The following is a 21541-nucleotide window of genomic DNA, read 5'->3' as shown; positions in this document are numbered from 1 at the left end:
AGACCCAGGATCGAGTCCCACGTCGGGCTCCCTGCATGGAGCCTGCTTCTCCCTCTGCCTGTGTCTCTGCCTCTCTCTCTCTCTCTCTTTCTCTCTCTGTGTGTCTCTATGAATAAATAAATAAAATCTTTTAAAAAATAAAATAAAATAAAATAAAAATTGTGTGGGAGAAGTAGAATAAAAGGAGAAAAACAGAGAACATAAAATTTGTTAAAGATTTAGTTCATATATTTTATTTTTTAAAGATTTATTTACTTACAGAGAGTGTGCATGCAGAAGTGTGAGTGGACGAGGGGCAGAGGGAGAAAGAAAGTCTACTCAAGTAGACTCCGTACTGGGCATGGAGCCCCATGCAGGGTTCAATCTCACAACCCTGAGATCACAACTTGAGTGGAAACCAAGAGGTGGATGCTTAACCGACTGCACATTCAGCAGCCCTTTTCTTATATTTTTAAATCAAGATCAGAATTTTATTTTTTTATTTATTTTTAAAGATTTTATTTTAGTTATTCATGAGAGACACAGAGAGGCAGAGATATAGGCAGAAAGAGAAGCAGGCTCCATGCAGGAAGCCCGATGTGGGATTCGACCCTGGGACTTCAGGATCATGCCCTGAGCCAAAGGCATATGCTCAACCACTGAGCCACCGAGGCATCATCAGAATTTTATTTTAATTAAACTTTTTATTTTGAGACATCTAAAGATTCACATGCAAATATAAGAATTCAGAGAGATCTTGCATACCGGTTTCTCTCATTGGTAGTATATTCATGTATTTTAAAAAACGGATTATCCTTAACAGTATTTAGATTCATCTAAAAGAGTGATCTATTTATTTTACAATATTATTATTTACAAAATACCAGATCTTGCATTCCCAGTTTCTCTCATTGGTAGTATATTCATGTATTTTAAAAAACGGATTATCCTTAACAGTATTTAGATTCATCTAAAAGAGTGATCTATTTATTTTACAATATTATTATTTACAAAATACCAGAAATTATGCCCTTTAATATACTTAAACTTTTAAATAAGAACTTTAGATGTTATAAAACTCAAGGGAACTGGCTATAGTGTACGGTGTTGGGAAATAGATACCAGATATAGATCCAAAGAGCTACTTGATTCAGGCACTAACCTTAGCATCTAAATCAAACAAAAAAAACCTGAAAAGGCAAATATCCTCAAGTAGGAGGTATGATTAGTAATGAACTATAGTGGGAGGAAAAGTCAGTGGGGCCAATTATGGACTTTGACCAAAAGAAACAATTTGAGGCAAAAAAAAAAAAAAAAAAAAAGCATTCTGAGGTATCTTTCTGCTGGGAGACAGTTTGTTCAAGAGGCCTCATTAGGACCTTGGCTAAAGCAACTCTCAAAAAAAATGGTTTACCTTCTATTTACATATTCATAAATAGTCATCTATTTGTCTGTCTGGGTTCTTTACTACTCAAACTGAGGGTACCAAGGTACCTAAGCAGTTTGGATCACTACAAAGATACAGACTTTCGTAAATAAATAAGCCTTTTTGTTTACACCTCAGTTTCAGATGAATTTCATTATTGCTATTCTGTCTCTGAGAGTGTGTGTCTTTTTCTAGATCTTTGAGATTAAAGAATGAATATAAATTCACTGGAAAGACACTGTGAAGCTCCTTAGGAGCCAGTCTTTCTAGAATGAAAGCCTGCTTGCTGTCTTACAAAATTCAGGAGAACTGTTACTGAATACTACTTCTTTGTAAGAATTAAGTTCTGGGCAGCCTGGGTGGCTCAGCAGTTTAGTGCCGCCTTCAGCCCAGGGCATGATCCTGGAGACCCGGGATTGAGTCCCATGTCAGGCTCCCTGCATGGAGCCTGCTTCTCCCTCTCTCTCTGTTTCTCTCATGAATGAATAAATAAAATTTAAAAAAAAAGAATTTAAGTTCCTATTTATTTGATGAGTGTATGGTCAGAAGTTGTCAATGGCATGGGAGAGCTCCTGGGTGGAGCAGTCAATAAGTGTCCAACTTGGTTTTGGTTCAGGTCATGATGTTGGGCTCATGAGATTGAGCCCTGCGTCAGGCTCAACATGGAATATGTTTAAGATCCTCTCCTTCTTCTTCTGCCTCTCCTTCTCAAATTCTCTCTCTCTCAAATAAATCAATAAATCTTAGGGGAGAAAAAGTCAATCTGAAAGATAAAGACTTCCTATTCTGTCCCAATACAATGTTAAAAAATAAGATGTCATTTTACTAATCTTGTTTTGACTAGATTACCAACATTCTATCACTGTATAACAAATACAAAGCCCAAAGTCTAAGGCTGATTCTTTTTTATATAATCTTTTGTATATTTAATGTATATATATAATCTTTATTTTATATATATCTATATATAACTTTTGATATGACTATCAATACTTTAGAAGCTGAGATAAAATGTCTACATAGAAATTAAGATACTCTGTATCTTAAAAAAAGCATGTTTTAACTTACAAATATAAAAAAAATTATACAAACATATTTTAATTTTGGTTACAGTTGCTCCATTCCTGAACAGAAAAAATCTGTTCTTACTCAAAGGTTTTTAGCAAAGCTGGTGTAAGGCTTATCTGGGAGAAGCAAATAGGTAATATCAGCTCCTAACTCAAGAATTTAATAGAGCTATCATACTTATTAGCACTTCAAAAATCCCTACTTTTGATTAATATCTAGTGAAAATTTTGAATATTAAATTTCACCTTGTAAAACACTGTTTTCGAGTCTCAATCTTACAAAGACCATAAATGAGAATCTATACTGTGATCATCCAGATAAAATCTTATAAAGAATGCCTCTTTTCTGAAATACCTTGGTCACATGCTCTTGAGGAAGCAAATATGCTAGGGCAATGACTATGCTCAAGAAGCCCAGCATTCAGATCAAGGCACTTAAGAAAGCGTTTTTTTGTTGTTGTTTGTAAGTGCTATTCTTAAAATAATGCCTGAAATCCTAAATGGCAAAAGAACATTTAGAAATTGTTCATTATGTTACTATATGTCCTTGATTCTAAGATACAATTTTTTTCATATTTTAACATTTTAACATTAACATATTAACATAATATTTTATAATATATTATAAAATATAAAGTATATTATAGAATATAAAAATAAAATATATTATAAATATATATAAAATATATTTATAATATATTAACATAATATTTTAACATTTCTGACAAATCTTATAATCTGTATAAGATTAGTGGCATTTTTTAATGGTATTTAAATAATGGTATTCTAAAACCAGTAGTGGGCAGCCTGGGTGGCTCAGCGGTTTAGTGCCGCCGTCAGCCCAGGGCCTGATCCTGGAGAGCCAGGATCGAGTCCCATGTCAGGCTCCCTGCATGAAGCCTGCTTCTCCCTCTGCCTGTGTCTCTGCCTCTCTCTCTCTCTGTCTCTCATGAATAAATAGATAAAATCTTTAAAAATAAATAAAACCAGTAGTGTTTTAGAGTAAATGAAGTAATGAAGTAGGTTCAAAATACACAGTGCCAAAATGGACAGATGAATGACTGAGGAATTTATATAAATTGAATCATAATCCTCCCACTCAGAGTGCTAACTACATTTTAACTGGTTTCAGATAGTTATAGTACATAACCAGTTAGTCTTCCCCCTTCCTGTTAAGTAGTAATGGCAATGTCTTCTTCACCAAATCATACCTATTTTTGACTGGGTTACATATACAGCATACTTAATTCTAGGCCTAGAAAATTCTTAAAAGCATCAAATAAAAAGTTCTATTTATTATCTTATTTATGTTGTTAATATGCTGTTGATGTATTTTTCTCACATTTTTGCAAAGAAGCAATGACAAAGGAAAAATCGATATCCCGAGTACTTCCCGAGAAGTAGTACTCGGGATATCGATTACAATAAATTACAATAGTAATTTATAGTAATAGTAATAGTAATAGTAAATTACAATAGTAATAGTAAATTACAATAACTTGTAATTCTGGAAAAGTTATCTAGCCATGATTTACAGACACTAGTTACTAAAAATGCATTTTCCTTCTTTTAAAACCTGCTTAACTCTAAAATAGTTGATTGAAAATTTCTGATAACTTTAAATGTCTGTATGAAAAAATGTATTTCAATTCTGATCAATCCAGAAAACCAGTGGCCACATCAGAAAAATCTATAGAGTCCCTTGGCTAACAGACTCTATAGAGCTGAGTTACATTCTCAAACATTAAGGTAAGTCTAAAATCAATAAAGTCAATTAATCCTAAAGAGCATCATCATTAGTATACTGATATATGAAAGGCTATAGTCTCTAATTTTATCAGTAAAGCACATTTTAAAAAACATCAAATGGGAAAGGGATTTAAAAGTTTAAATGGAAGATATTTGCTTTGTTCATATAATAACAACTATCACAATTACTTTCACTAACTGCGGAACACAAGGATTCCTCAAACATCTCAGGAGCAGCATAGCATAGCAACAGCAGAGTACTAACCATGTGACCTTGGGCAAGTAACCTCACCCCTCTGAGTCTCAGTTTCCTCACCTGCAAAATAGGTATATTAATAGCTACATCTCATAGGATCATTCTGTAGTTTAATTGAAATAATATATACTAACACATGTAGTAGGGTAACTAGCATATTATTAGTGGTCAATAAATGTTAGCTGGTATTATTGCCTTAAAATTTCAACATATGTTAAAAAAATTCAACATATGTTGTACACTGGGTCATTTCTCATATGCTATTATATAACACTATCAATCAATTCATCTAACAACTATTAATTAGACCTTTAAGGAAATTAAAATAAGCCAATGTGGGTGGAACAATAATGGGGGAGGGGAAACTGGCATTAGATAAAATGATGAAGGGCCCTATACGATATGTTAAGGAATTTTAGATTTTATCCTAAGTGCTATAAGAAACCATTAAAGGGCTAAGCCGGAGAGTGATAGGATGATACGAGTTATAAATCCGGGGGGGGGGGGACAGCAAAGGAAAAAAGAATCCATTCTGTGGTGTCCTGGCCAAGAGACAGTGATTGTTTAAGAGTAGCAACAGTATTGTCAAAGGCAAGATAGTGGTGATAATGAAAAGATGAACTTAGGTTATTTTGGAATATAAGAAAACAGAATTTCTAATTTATAAAGAGGCTTGCTTGTAGTATTAAGAGAACAGCTGATAATAATTAGAAGAGAATCAAGATGACTATTTTACAATGCTGAGTCTTTGCTAATACTTTTAAAATGTTTCTTTAAATTTATGTCTGTAAAGCATTTTAACAGAAGAAAACATTTGTTTAAATTATACATAATATATACCACCATTTATTATAATGGATACAGTAAATCCATAATTATGCATCTTTATACATGCACACACACATACTCTAAAAACTTTGTAAATGAGTCTCAGTGTCTAGCATTTCGCAGGTACTATATAACAATAAGGATAAGATTAGAGGGGCAGACAGAAAAGAGACAACAAAGCAAGATAAATAAAGAGGGGGAAGAAAAAAGAATAAGAAAAGGAGAGAGGAGAAGATGATGGTTTTAGTTGAGGAATGACCTCTTGTTCAGAAAGGACTGCTGATCTACAAACAGGTGGATCTGCCCATATGCTTGGTTGGCATCATGACACTGAGCACACAGGAGCTAAATACAGCACAGGAGAAAAGGGTGAATATGAGAGCCAGGAGACTCTTACAACAGTTACTGTTTATGGCAAGACCTGCTTGTCCCAGGGGACCCATTTTCACATAATCTATAATTATCTCTTCGCTTTAATCGCCTTGTCATTCCTAAGGCTCTCCTGGGCACTGGAAGAGGAAAAGCTCATTAACTAAACCTTTTCTCCTCTCTCCAGCCACCCATGGCTTTTAATTGCTTGGTGTGTTATTATCTAGGAGTGCAACTGGGATCATTTTCATAAGAAAGGGAGGTAGAGAGGAGGAAGGGAGCCATGAGTCCCTAAGGTATGCACCACAGAAAAACCTTTGCTTTCTCAATTATTTATGCCAGCTGAGGTTTTACAGGCTGAATAAATCCATAACTCAAGTTCATTCTGAGCAGTCAGATTCTCAAGGGGGAGTTGCCCACTTGCCTATACACACTTGTGTAGTCCTCAAAGAATAACCAGAATGTAACAAGACATATGTCATCCAATTTATCACCTATCACCAGTGTTAACACAATGTTGATCATGGGCAACATGGCGAAATAGGGAAGGATTTCACTACTACCAGCCAAACAGATGTAGGGAAGAAGGATAATCTTTTTGATGCTAAGGACAGCAGTATCAATGGAACAGTAATATCCCAGAAACTTAAGACAATTGAAACAAAAAAATCCAAATATTCAAATTTTAAAATACATATATGTATAACACATACTCTTGAAATTTTGTAGTCTTACATGGATTTGTTCAAACACATTGCTATCTAACAATATGAAGCTTTGAATAAGTAACTGAATGGAATTTCATATCATCTGATTTTATAAATCATTTAAAAATATAACAATATATGTTGTAGCTTTTCCTCCAATTATACATCTTTCAGGAAAATTTTTAGAGTACAATTTATGACTAAGTAACAGGCTTTAACTTTCATTCCAGTTCATATTTTTACCAAAAATGCAAAATTAAAGCATAATCACTTTCAATGTAGTTTATTATACTTCTATTATTCTACTTTATAACAGTACTAAAGAGCAGCCAATCAAAATAAATTTCTAAAATATTTTCAAAATCCAATGTCGTTTAAAAATTTTTAACTTTATAAGTCAATGATGAAAGCATCTCTTTAAAATTCTACAGGCTTTTGTGTCTGACCACAGCAGTGACCTCTGGTATTTTCTGCCAAAACAGTTCATTTGTCTCACAGAACAACTAATCAATTCCAGAGCCCATCAATCATCTTAGTTGTATACTGGTCTGGTCTTGCTTAGAGAAGGTCCAGATGGCTGGCTGTCTAAGTGGGATTAATAAAATTCTGATAGATTACATAGCATCAAACTACAAAATATAACAGGGAAGACCAAATCTTACTGCAAGGTAGAATGGACACTGTATATGCTTCATTTATTGTATTTTTAATTCTTACCTTAATTTCTCAGTTTATGTACCAACTTCTAGATAAAACCTTCTAAGCATACAAGTCACCAAAAATGATTTCTTGTTAAGCAAGTCAGTATATGTAGTGTAGAAGCATTTGCCTCTTTGCAAAACCCTATGCTTATTAATCAGTCTTTTCTGTCCATCTGCAGTATAAATGAAACATATCCGATCAAGGCTAGAGCAACTGTCTGTGAGTTAAAAGATTTGTTCCTTTTTGGTTTCTATAGTTCCAAACACAGATTCTAATAGCACTGGCTCTTCCTTTCTTGTTTTCCATTTTCTCTTGCAAGTGCAAACAACCTGGGGCAGCCTGGATGGCTCAGCGGTTTAGCGCCACCTTTGGCCCAGGGCCTGATCCTGGAGACCTGGGATGGAGTCCCATGTCAGACTCCTTGCATGGAGCCTGCTTCTCCCTCTGCCTGAGTCTCTGCCTCTGTGTGTGTGTGTGTCTCTCATGAATAAATAAATAAAAATCTAAAAAAAAAAAAAAAAAAAGCAAACAACCTGTACTCAATCCTACCACCAGACTGACATGTGATTTTAGCTCATAACATAAGCCCTGTGCCCTGGGGTCCTGCAATAGGAGTTCTGTGCTGAATAACAATACTAATAAAAGTTAACAGTTACATAGTAACTTATTTTGTGCCAGATACTGTTCTAGGATGCCTGCATTCATATAATCTACATAAGTGTCATATGAGAAAGGTAATATAATTACCTCCGTTTTGCAAATAAAGTAACATGTCCAAGTTCATAGTTAATAGATGGTGGAAGCAACATTTGAATGCTGGCAGTTTGGCTTCATAATTTTTTTATATTTAATTAGTCTCACATTGTATCTCCTCTAGTACACTACAGAACAATTAACCAGCTTCATTTTTTTTAAAGATTTTATTTATTTATTCATAGAGACAGAGAGAGAGAGAGAGAGAGAGAGAGAGAGAGAGAGAGAGAGGCAGAGACACAGGCAGAGGGAGAAGCAGGCATCATACAGAGAGCCTGATGTGGGACTCATCCAGGGTCTCCAGGATCATGCCCTGGGCTGCAGGTGGCACTAAACCGCTGCGCCACCGGGGCTGCCCATTAACCAGCTTCATAATGAAAAATTGGTGTCAGGAGGCACCTGGGTGGCTCAGTCGGTTATATGGCGGACGCTCTACTTCAGCTCAGGTAGGCTTAGGGGTGTGAGTCTGAGCCTCCCATTGAGCCCTGGGTTGGCCTCTGCGCTTACCAGAGTCTGCTTATCCCTCTCCCTGCATCTCCCCCAACTCTCTCTCTAAAATAAGTAAAATCTTTAAAAAATTACTGTCAGGGCTCTAGAATATTAACACAGAGATCTGTACCTATGACATTTTATTGTCACTTTCTGTAACAGAGTAGAAATAAGGGTCAGAACCAAAACAGGCTCAGAATTGGCCCCAGTGGCCCTCAAGCACATTTACAATAAAACAAAAATGGGTCAAACTTACTACCTTCAATGCACATTAGTAAAGCTGCCACAACAATGGAGCCCAAGCCATATTAAATGAGTTTATTAGATACTGATTCTCCTGATATTTAAGAATATTTTTAAAAACTAGAGGTCTATATAATAAAATATCCAAAACAGGCCTTTAAAATACTTTTGTAGGGGCTCCTGGGTGGCACATTCGGTTAAGTGTCTGACTCTTGGTTTTGGCTCAGGTCATGATCTTGGGATTGGGAGATCAAACCCCGGTCAGGCTCCATGGTAAGCATGGAAACTGCCTGGGATTCCTTCCCTCTTATTCTGTCTCTCCTGCTCATGTTCTCTCTGTTTCTCAAGTAAGTAAATAAATACAGAATATTTTTCAAGTGTTCTTTTTAAAAACAATGGTTCTACAGAAGAAAACTTCTCTTTTCACCTAGTTTACCACTTAATATTTCTAAAACTCTGAAATCTACTATCACTTTCACCTCAGTTGAACATAATTCTGCCAAGAAACTGCAATTAACATAAGTTAGAGCACAACTTCCTCTTGGAAAAATAAAACACCAGGTATATTTCACCTGAATACAAGCAGAATTTGATTACATAAACTCCAAAAAATGGCCTATTTTCTTTGTTGCAACTGTATTCTTATACTTCAGAAACAACAGGGATCACACGTGATCCTTTATTGAAATAATCCATTTAAATTTAGAATAATTTTTATCACGATCTAGCTTATTACAGTGGAATTCAGTTTAATCACAAAATGATTTATCAAATAGAAGAAAATGACCAAATGCTATGATTTCTGATGGGCTATCAGTAATGGCAAATTTAATGTTTGTAATACTTAAAATGCTTTCAGTGGCTCACATTCATGTTTCCTACTGTTTCATATCTTACTAATATGTTCCAGAATACATAAGAAGACTAAAATTTAGATGACTTAAAAAAATAAGTCCAGGACTAATCAGGTTTGTCCCTAGCAGAGTTCATATTTCACTGGCTTAACCAAAAATATTCATTGAACATACTGTAGACGCCAAAAATATCAAGAACATACTATTCAAAAGTGAAGCTGGGAAGCACAAATACCCACAATGTTGTCCAAAAGACTCAAAATAAATGTGTTGAGTTGAATTAAAAACTGTATTTTATGAAAATAAGCTATTTTATTTTGTTATTGTTTCTTATGATCCAAATCCTAAATGTTGATTTAAGTCTAAGAGTGAATTCTTTAGGAATTGGGTGGTGGATAAGCAGATAGGTTACCTCTTCCAGTATACTTTAAGTTCTGCCTTAGGAGTATTCCAATTATCTAGATACCTACTCTCACTTCAACTTGGAGTAATGTTCCATAGAGCTACTGTAATCATCACGTCATTGGGCATTCCAAAAGAAACTGTATTCAGCATGTTATCTGGAAAGTACTAGAGTTTGGGAGCCCTTAAGGAAACTGGTACACAAAATGAAAATCAATATTGTTTATAGATAATTGATATTGTTAGAAAGTTAAATATCATGATTTTTAAAAAGTCAAGAAACAATCCCAATGTATTTTGCTAGGAAAAGAAAATAGCCTATACATTTTTTAAAACTGCTTAAGAAAACAGGTGAGAATGGGTACTACTACAGGGAAACCAAACCAGTATTCTTTGTTTTATGATAGGAACACTAGACTAAATCTATGTGAGCAACAATCGCTAAACTATCAGTTCTCTGAGGGAAGAGACACAGATACCTCCCAAGTTCTGAGTACTTTTATTAGATATCTATTCAGTTCTAGGAACTTCCTCAGATACTGAGAATACAGAGATGGATAAAATATGATCCTTGGCCTAAAAATTTAGTGGAAAGGATATAGTTTCTTTTAAAACTTATAACAAAACCATGTGAGAAACAGAGAAGGAATACCTAACTTCCCCTTCTAATACACAGAAAAATGATTCTAAACGTTTACTGACTTGATTTCAACATTTAATAAACTTTGATTAGTAGGATTAAAATTCTACAATGCCATTTATAGCAGACTCTAAAGATAGAATATACAAATCAAGAACCCTAAAACAGGGACATCTGGGTGGCTTAGTGGCTGAGTGTCTGCCTTTTGGCTCCAGGCATGATCCTGGATTCCCAGGATCGAGTCCCACACGGGATCCCCGCAGGGAGCCTGCCTCTCCCTCTGCCTATGCCTCTGCCTCTCTCTCTCTCTCTCTGTCTCATGAATGGATAGATTTTAAAACTCTAGGAAAAAAACAACAACCCTGGTTTAAAAACAAAAAAGAACCCCAAAATACTTTCTGAATATTTAAGGGTTAAGGAGAATGGGGGTGTTAAACTCTGAAAAATGTTTTTTAATCTATGTTTCCTCAAAACTATATGAGCTCCTCAGAGTTCTCAAGCTCCCTAAAAGGGATCACAGTGGCAAATGTATTCCAGATCAGCCTTAAAAGGTATTTTTATTCCTCTCAATTTTCATTGGCCTTTCGCTACCTACCTCAAATAAACAGTCTGTAAAAATGATATGCCTGCTATGTAAACAGATTCAAGACAGGATCCTTAGTATTAAATGACTAGTCAGTAACTGGAAACTCTGAGCATTTAAAGTTTTTGATTCATAGTGGTAGCAAACTTTCCTCCTAGAATGCTACGTGGGAGTTCTATCATTACATCTTCATGTGGCAGATAATGTCAGCAAAATCATCTGCAAGAGTGGAGCATACCTATACCCAATATTCTCTTTACTGTATAAAGATAGATATTTTCTTTCAATAAATTTAGGTGAACCCAATTTTCGACTTAAAAATTACTGCTCATTTATTTCATGTTATTACGTAAGAAAAGTAACAAAGTTCAGGTTACTCAAAAAGGGTAACAGCATCAGAGATTCCTCCTGCAGTTTGTTTGTAAGGTAAAAATCTTAGAAGAATGTGTCACATGACTTTAAACATGACAAAATCCTTTTCCTGATTTTCATACAGTGCTGAAAGAAAAAAAATTATCCAAGAAATTTTATACATAACACATAAAGTGTAAGATCCTTGTTAAATAATGCAAGATGGCCATTAAGAATTTCTTTACACTGTGGTTTAGAAAAACCCCACATAGCATAAATGTTACCATTTTAACCATTTCTAAGTGTACAATTCAGTAATGTTAAGTACATTCACATTGTTGTACAGCCAATCCTCAGAAATTTTTATCTTGCAAAACTGAAACTCTACACCTTTTAAATAACAAATCCCACTTCCCACTTCCTCCAGCTCCCGACAACCACCATTCTACTTTTTGTTTCTACAAATTTGACTACTCATGATACCTCCATATAAGAGGAATCATACTGTATTTATCTTTTTGTGAATGGCCTATTTCAGCTAGAATTATGTGCCTAAGGTTCATCCATATTCTATAGCCTGTGTCAGAATTTCTTCCCTTTTTGAAGCGGAATAATATTCTATCCTAAGTATCTACCACATTTTGTTTATCCATTCATTTGTCAATGGATGTTTGGGTGGCTTCCACTTCTTGGGTATTGTGAACAGTGCTGCTATGAATATGGGTGTACAAAGAGGTCTTTGAGATCCTGTTTTCAATTCTTTTGGATTTAAAACAGAGGTAGAATTGCTGGATCATATAGCTATTCTTTGTTTAAGAATCTCCAAAATATTCTCTTTAGTGTGACATTTTATACTCAAAATGATTTTTAGTTCTTATTTTTTAAAATATTGTATTTATTTATTCATGACAGACACACAGAGAGAGGCCAAGACATAGGCAGAGGGAGAGGCAGGCTCCCTGTAGGGAGCCTGATGTGGGACTCGATCCCAGGACCCCAGAATCACGACCCGAGCCAAAGGCAGATACTCAACCACTGAGCTACCCAGGTAGCCTCAAAATGGTTTTTAATCTTTATAAGAAATAATAATAATTTCATAATGACAACAAAAAATTTAAAACTTTTTTTTCTAAAAAAGAACATAAACATTTTTTAGAAATTGTATGAGCTTAATGGGACTGAATCACCACTTTCCCTTACATACTTCAGATTGCAACCATACTAAAAAAAGAATAATAATAATAATAATGGCATTTTTATCAGTATTGTGAATAAACTTGAACACAAATATATACACACACAAAGAAAAAATGGTATTTTAAGGAAAACTAATAAGATCAACAATGAAAACCCACAGCTTTAGATTGTGTAAGACACAAAACCTTGCCCTACCAACTACTTACGTGGTGGGAAAAGTTACTACCTAGCACTGATTCAGAGGTATATTTCAAAGATAATTTACCTAAAAAATTCTTTCCTCCTATCTATTATACTACTAGAGATACCACCAAATTAGTTTCATATTAAGATAAAGGTCTTTTACAAATGGAAGTTTTCAGGATTAAAAATTAAGACACATGTACACACACATATAGATGTATGTATCTCTATTATCAAAGACCAGAAGAGAAATTACCTGATGATTTCTTCATGATACAGAGAACTAACAACAGGCCCACCAAAACCGGTATTTGCTTCTTTTCCTTTCTTCTCTGGTGACTGTAGGGGGAAAGAAGGTGAAAAAAAGATATATGGATTAAGGCAGTGTGTATTTAAAAGCGTTACAAAACTCTACTTTGCTAAGGAATACTAAAGATTTGAGGTCCATCATTTCTCTAAGGCTCTAGTAACAATTTCAAGATAGTCTCCAAAAGGCAAGATGACCCACAGGTCATCAGAGTAATGGAATAAGTTACCCACCAGAAAATCAAGGTCATTCCACTACCGTGCTCTCAAGCCACCTAAAGCCTATCATTCCCTGATTATAAAATGCTAGCTTTGTTTACTGTGGAAAATACTGATGCTCAATGTAGAAAAATGAAAATGAAAATACCATATGTGAATATGATCATGAAAATCCTATCTAACAAAATCAAAGTTTCCAAGTTAAAAAAAAAAACTAAACTGTAATACACTCCAAACCCAACCATAAAGAAAAATAAATTAAATAAATAGAAAATAAAAATAAAAATAAACCTTTTTAGGTAGCAAGAAGAGAGAAGATGGAAGAGAGAAGAAAGGAAGTTATGATCTAATACATTCTTTTATTTTAAGATTTTATTGATTCATGACAGACACACAGAGAGAGAAAGAGAGGCAGAGACACAGGCAGAGAGAAAAGCAGGCTCCACACAGGGAGACCGACGTGGGACTCGATCCCAGATCCCCAGGATCACACCCCGGGCTGAAGGCGGCGCTAAACCGCTGGGCAACCGGGCTGCCCCAGGAAGTTAGGATCTACAGTAAATGAAAAAAGAAGCAAATTGTTAGGGAAAAACTTTCCAAAATCAAATTCAATAGGTCTTGACCCTCGGGATCCCTGGGTGGCGCAGCGGTTTGGCGCCTGCCTTTGGCCCAGGGCGCGATCCTGGAGACCCGGGATCGAATCCCACATTGGGCTCCCGGTGCATGGAGCCTGCTTCACCCTCTGCCTATGTCTCTCTCTCTCTCTCTCTCTCTCTCTCTCTCTCTGACTATCATGGATAAATAAAAAAAAAATTTTTTTTAAAAATAGGTCTTGACCCTCAATATTCTCAAAAAGCACAAAATTAAGATTAAATTTAGAAATAAGACTCTTCTAAAACATAACATGGAAGAAGTAAACTTGAATGTTATTACTATAACCTAAAAGGTTCAAACTGCAACCTCCGCAAAAGCCCATATCTCCTGCAACAATGACAGTTTTTAGGTCAGGGCACCCCACAAAAAATCAAAATTCTGAACATAAATATCTTAGAATCAAAACTAATGCTTTTATTGTTCAATTTGACTAATTAGTTTTACTTAAGAAAAATACAGGCAGTCCTCATATACCTGGGTTTTCTTCTTTCCTGTTCTTTAAAGAAGGAGTTTTTGTTTTATTATTGTTACTTTTTTGTGTTACTTTTGCTTTGCCAACCACTGGGAAAAGGAAAATGATCCTATAGACAGCATATTCTATGAGTTCCTAACATCATGGACAACTTAAGTTTTGAGAAAGGGTGGAAACTTTTGAAATGCATCAATACAGTTATGAGTTTATGACAGAAACAAAGTTACAAAGTCATAAACAACTACTGTCATGATTAAATGACTAAGTACAGTACTCCATGCTGGCAAATAAGAAGCACCAAGTAAATGCCAGATCCCTCTCTTCCCTGAGGACCGTTCTTAGAGAATAAATGCTGCAAAGAATTTTCAGGATAGACAATATCTTCTTTATACTAAAAAAGCCACAACCAAAGGGAGAACTTATTAATCTAATTGTGTTCTAAATACATATTCCCTTAGTATGATAAAGTTGAAACATACCTGGTATTTAAGACATGCTAAATGTCTAATAAAACTGAAAAGAGAAAACTGTGCTGCAAGTACAGCTTCCTGACCAAGAACTGATTCCAAGATAACACAGGGGAAAATCAAGATGACCCTGGATTTGGCAATGACTTTTTAAAATACAACACCAAGGGGCGCCTGGGTGGCTCAGCTGGTTGAGCATCCAACTCTTGGTTTGGGCTCAGGTCATGATTTCACTGGTGGTGAGATGAAGTCCCTCTATCAGATTCCTCACTTAGTGAGGAGTCTGCTTGAGGTTCTTTCTCTTCCTCTCCCTATGCCTCTCCCTGATGCAGTTACACTTGCGCTCTCTCTCTCTAAAACAAATAAATCTTAACAAAAAAAACACTAGAGGCATGATCATGAGAGAAAAAAACTGATGTCTTTATTAAAATTAAAAATGTCTGTTTTCTGTGTTTTTTTTTTTAAAGATTTTATTTATTTATTCTTGAGAGATAGAAGGAGAGACAGAGCCAGAGACACAGGCAGAGGGAGAAGCAGGCTCCATGCACCGGGAGCCCGACGTGGGATTCGATCCCGGGTCTCCAGGATCGCGCCCCGGGCCAAAGGCAGGCGCCAAACCGCTGCGCCACCCAGGGATCCCTAAAAATGTCTGTTTTCTGAAAGATACTGTTAAAAGAATGACAAACCACAAACTGAGGGGAAAAAGTCTTTGCAAAACGGCTATCTGATGAAAGACTGGCACACAAAATATATTTTTTTAAATCCTCTTAAAACTTGGGACGCCTGGGTGGCTCAGTGGTTGAGCGTCTGCCTTCAGCTCAGAGCATGATCCCAGAGCCCTGGGATCAAGTACCATATCGGGCTCCCTAAAAAGAGCCCCATTCTCCCTCTGCCTGTGTCTCACCTCTCTGTGTGTCTTATGAACAAATAAATCCTTTTAAAATTTAAAAAAAATAAAATCCTCTTAAAACTCAACAATAAGAAAAAAAAATTAAAGGCTAATATCCCTAATGAACATAGATACAAAAATCCTCAAAAGAAAAATGAGCAAAACTAAATTCAACAAAATATTAAAAGATCATATATCATGATCAAGTGAGATTTATTTCAGGGATACAAGGAGGTTCAACATTCACAAATCAATTAACATGATGCAGCACCACATTAATAAACTGAAGGATAAAAATCATATGATCATCTTAATAGAAGTAGAAAAAGCATTTGACAAAATTCAACATCCATTCATGACAAAAATTCTCAACAATGTGAGTAGAGAGGAAACATAACTCAATATAATAAAGGGCATATAGGACAAACCCTATATGAAGCTAACATCATACTTGATTGTCAAAAGCTCAAGGCTTTTCCTCTAAGATGAAGAACAAGACAAGAATGACCACTTTCATCACTTTTATTCAACATAGCATAAATAATGCAATTTTAAACATGGGCAAAAGATCTGAACACACAGCTCATCAAAGAAGATACACAGATGGCATATAAGCAAATAAAAAGATGTCAAACATCATACATTGTTAGGGAAGTGCAAATTAAAACAATGAGATATTACAACACACCTCTAGAATGGCTAAAATACAAAGACTGACAATACCCAATGCTGGTAAAAAATGTGAAAGCACCAGGAACTTTCAATTGTTGCTGGATGAAATGTAAAATGGAATCACCACTTTGGAAGATGGTTTGGCAGTTCTTCTAAAAGTAAACATATATATATATATATATATATATATATATAATCCAGCAATCTTGCTTCTAGGTATTTACCTCCCAAAATTGAAAATTTATATCCACAAAACATCAATATTTAGTTTTTTTTTTGTAACTGGCAAAACCTAGAAGCAACAAAAATATCCTTCAATAGGTGAACAGATAAACAGATAAACTGTGGTAATCTATATAACAGAATATTTTCTGATAAAAAGAAATGAGCTGTTCTATATTAACTAAGAAAAATAATAGTAAACTAAAATCATTAATTAAAAAGGAGACTTTACAATTGATACCACAGAATTTTGAAAAAGATTTTAAGAGACTATTATGAACAACTGTACGCCAACAAGTTGAATAACCTAGAGAAAATGCATAAATTCCTGGACATATACAACCTATCATGATACAATTATGAACAAAAAATGTGAAGAGACCTATAATCATTAAGGAGATTAGTCAGAAACTTAAAATCTCCCAATGAAGAAAAGCCCAGGACCAGAAGACTTCACTAAGGAATTTTAACAAATATTTAAAGAATTAACAGAAATCCTTTTCAGACTCTACCAAAAAACTGAAGAGGAGGCAACAAACCTAACCTCATAAAACGTTGATACCAAAGACAGACACAGAAACTAGAAGAAAATTATAGAGTAATATGTGAGGAATACTGATGAAAAAATTCTCAACTAAATACTAGCTAACTGAATACAACAGTACATTAAAAGGATTATATACCATGACCAAGTAGGATTTGTTCTTCTGAACCATAAGGATGGTATGGTTCAACGTATGAAAATTGATCAGTGGAATACACAACATTAACAAAATGAAGAAAAACTAAGTGATCATCTCAACTGGTACAGAAAAAAGTATTTGACAAAATTCAACACCCTCTCATGATAAAAAAAAAAAAAAATTCAGTAAACTAGAAATAGAAGGAAATTATTTCAATACAATAAAGCCAAATACAAAAAGCCCATAGCTAACTTCATATTCAATAGTAAAAAAACTGAAAGCTTTTTCTCAAAGATCAGCAACAAGGCAAAGATGCCTACTCATAATATTTCTGGAAGCCCAGAAGTACTGAAGTCCTAAATAGCCAAAACAATTAGGCAAAATTAAAAAAAAAAAAAAAAGTATGCAAATTGGAAAAGAAGTAGTAAAATTATCCCCATTCACAGACATGATATTATATGCAGAAAACCCTAAAGATCCCCTCCACATACACATATATAGATATACAAGAAACTGATAGAACTAATGAACAAATACAGCAAAGTTGCAGGATACAAAATTAACACACTAAAATCATGTAGTGTCTAAGAGAGGCAGAAATAAGTAAGTTTTCTAATATTAAGTGATCAGTGTTATGGAAAAAGAATAAATGTGAGGAAGAAAACTGCAATTTTAGGGCCTCACCAAAAAGGCCATTTGAATAAAGACAAGGGAAGTAAAGTGAGCCTTGCATATATCTGGGGGAGACTTGGATATATAGGAAACAGCTAGTACAAAGGCCCTATGGTGAGGGTATGCTTAGAATGTTAGAGAACTTAAGTACTTTGCTGAAGGCTAATTAATGTATTTTAGGGGGCAAGACTAGAGGCAAGAACACAAGGTTGTTCACAAGACAATCAAAGTTTCTGTTGGTGTCATTCACTGAAGCTCTTAACGTGAGTGAAACAGGCAATTTAGAAGAATACCTGCAATCCGCTTGGCAATTATTAGCCATGAAAAAGCACACTAGTAATTCAGAGTTATATGTATTTTGAAAAGGGATGAATACAGTTCTCTTTTTTATTTAATTAATAGCCTTTATTTTTTAGAGCAGTTTCAGGTTATAAAATACTGAGTGAAAAGTATGCAAGCTAAAGTTCTCAAAAAATAAATAAATAAATAAATAAAGTTCTCATACGCTTACCTTCCCCAAACTTTCTCCTATTATTAACATCTTGCATTACATGAGGTACATGTTATTAATTAAGGTCCATAGTTTACAGTAGGGTTCATTCTTTGTGTTGTATCTGAGTTTTGACAAATGTATAATGACATGTATTCACCATTACAGTATCATTGAGAATACTTTCATTGCCCTAAAAATCTGGTACTTCACCTATTTATCCCTCACTCCCACGGAAACTCTGGCAAATACTGATCTTTCCATGGTTTCCATATTATCTTTCCCAGAGTATCATATAGTTGGATCATATAGTATATAATCTTTCAGATTGGTTTCTTTCACTTAGCACTATGTAATTAAGGTTCCTCCATGTCATTTCTTGGTTTGATAGCTCATTTCTTTTTTAAATTTTTAATTGTTATAAATACACACACACACACACACACACACAACACACACACACTTTTTACCACTGTAACCATTTTTAAGTATATAGTTCAGTAGTGTTAATTATGTTCAATCTTCCCTGGCTCAAAACACAAGATTTTTCTCCAATCTTCTTCCTAAGAGCATGGTGGGACTCTGGGCAAAATTAATAGAAATAGGGAGCCCTCCTAAGACTGGGCCCCAGGAGTTTTTAACTCCCAAGCTTATCCACTTGGCCTCCAGGAATCTTTTACCATTTAAGCCAGTTAGTTTATAGCTCAAAGTGCTTCTGCTTCCAATAAGTTGATTTCAGGTGTGATTCTCTGTGTTCATCTGTCTTTCCAGTTTGACAAGTAGCTTCCTCATAATCTCAAATCTCAGAAGGATCCAAGGATAGTTCTTGATTTTTAGTTTGGTCAGATTTTTGTTGCTGTTGAAGACAGGAGTGATGATTTCCATGTTCTTTACATGCAGAGCTAACACTGGAAGTTTGATTTTCTTTTAAATATATTTTAAAATGCCAAAACGTCTTTTATATTTACCCATATATATTCAGCGCTTCTAGTTTCTCTTCATTCTTTTATGTAGGTCCAAATTTCCATTTAATATATATTTCCTCTTACCTAAAGAAGTTCCTTTAGTATTTATTTTAGTGCAGATCAGTCAGCAATGGATTATCTCTGCTTCTATCTGTGGAAAAAGTATTTATTTTACCCTCCTTTTTTTTTGTATTAACATATTCACATAACAAAATTAACTATTTTAAAGCATACAATTGAGTGGCATTTAGTACATTCACAATGTTGTACAAGTACTACCTCTATTTAGTCTCCAAACATTTTCATCATTCCAAAAGAAAATCTTAAACCCATTGCAGTCACTCCATTGCTCCTTCTCTCTAAAACCCTGGCAATCACCAATCTATTTTCTGTTTCCATGGATTCACCCATTCTGGGTATTTCATACAAATGGAATCATTCATTATGTGACCTTTGATGTCTGGCTTCTTTCACTTAGCATATTTTTCAGGTTCGTCTACATGTTAGAAAGTATCATTCATGTACTTCATTCCTTTCTATGGTTGAGTAATATTCTACTGTATGTATATAACCTCATTTTGTTTATCCATTCATTAGTTGATGGATATCTGGATTTTGTGTGCCTTTTAAGCTATTATGCTGCTATGAACATTTGTGTACAGATAGTTGAATTCTGGTTTTCAATTCTTCTGGGTATATACCCAAGAGGAGAATTGCTGGGTCATATGGTAATTCTATGTTTAACTTTTTGAGACACTATCAAAACGATTTTCCATAACAGCTGCACTATTTTACATTCCCACTGGCAAAATAAGATGTTTCCAATATCTCCACATACTTGCCAATACTTGTTATTTCTGTCCTTTTTATCATCATCTTAGTATACTAAGTATAACTACTTACTGAAGTAGTTATCTAGTGAGTAGTTATCTCATTGTGGTTACGATGCACATTTCCCTAATAACAAATGTGACTGTGGGCTCTTCTTTTTGGAGAAATGTCTATTCAAGTCCTTCACCTATTTATGAGTTATCTTTTGTTGTTGAGTTGTAAAAGTTATTTATGTATTCTGGATAACAGATCTTTATCAGATATAGGATTTGCAAATATTTTCTCCCACTCTGCAGGATGTTTTTCAGGTTCTTGAGAATAGTTTTAAATATCAAAACTAAAAGTTTTAAATATCAAGTTCTACTTACCTATTTTTTCTTTGGTTGTGTTTTTGCTGTCAAATCTAAGAATCCATAGGCAAGTCCAAAATTATGAAAATATATCCCTATGTTTACTTCAAAGAGTTTTATAGTATTAACTCATTATTTAGGTCATTGATCCATTTTGTGTTAATTTTTGTATATAGTGTGAGAAAGGGATGTACCTTTATGCTTTTGCATGTAGATATCCAGTTGTCTCAGCATCATTTAAAAGATTATTCCTTCTCCATTGAATAGTCTTGGATTCCTTGTTGAAAATCAACCAATCATAAATATGAGGGTTTATTTATACACTCACTTTTATTCCACTGGTCTCTTATGTTTACCCTTATGCCAATACCACACTGTTTTAATAACAGTAGCTTTGTAGCAAGTTTTGAAATTCAAGTGTGAATCTTCCAATTCTGTTCTTCTGCAATACTGTTTTGCTCATTTAGAGCCCTCTGCAATTCCATATGAATTTGAGAATAGGCGCTTTCATTTCTGCAAAAATGGAAGTTAGAATTTTGATAAAGATTATATTGAATCTGTAGATCACTTTAGGTAGTACTGCCATCTTAACACTAAAATCTTACATTCTGTGAAAATGGGGTATCTCTCCATTTATTTAGGCCTTCATTAATTTGTTCCAGCAATGGTTTGTAGTTTTCAGTGTAAAATCTTTCCCCTCCTTGGTTAAAATTATTACCAGGTATTTTATTCTTTTGGATGCTATTATATATGAAATTGTTTCCTTAGTTTCCATTTTGGGGTATTCACTAACAACATATGTCGCTCTTGTATCTTGTAACTTTGCTGAATTTGCCTATTGACTCTAGCAGTTTTTTTGTGAATTCTTTAA

General features: G+C 34.6%; 1 protein-coding gene across 3 annotated transcripts in view; it reads right to left on the bottom strand.

Moving 5' to 3' along the window:
- ACBD6 (acyl-CoA binding domain containing 6) overlaps nucleotides 1-21541 on the bottom strand; it is a 213444-nt gene that overhangs the window by 122537 nt on the left and 69366 nt on the right. For all 3 annotated transcript variants that reach the window (XR_011996375.1, XM_072733256.1, XM_026001126.2), the window contains exon 4: nucleotides 13035-13117. Coding sequence is in view for 2 of the 3 variants with exons in the window: in XM_072733256.1 (XP_072589357.1) it covers nucleotides 13035-13117 (83 nt within the window). In the remaining variant the exon portion in view is untranslated. The remainder of the gene's footprint in view (nucleotides 1-13034; nucleotides 13118-21541) is intronic.

Source organism: Vulpes vulpes, chromosome 13 (genome assembly GCF_048418805.1).
Source record: "Vulpes vulpes isolate BD-2025 chromosome 13, VulVul3, whole genome shotgun sequence".
Lineage (NCBI taxonomy): Eukaryota > Metazoa > Chordata > Mammalia > Carnivora > Canidae > Vulpes > Vulpes vulpes.
This window is presented reverse-complemented; position numbering and strand designations above follow the sequence as displayed.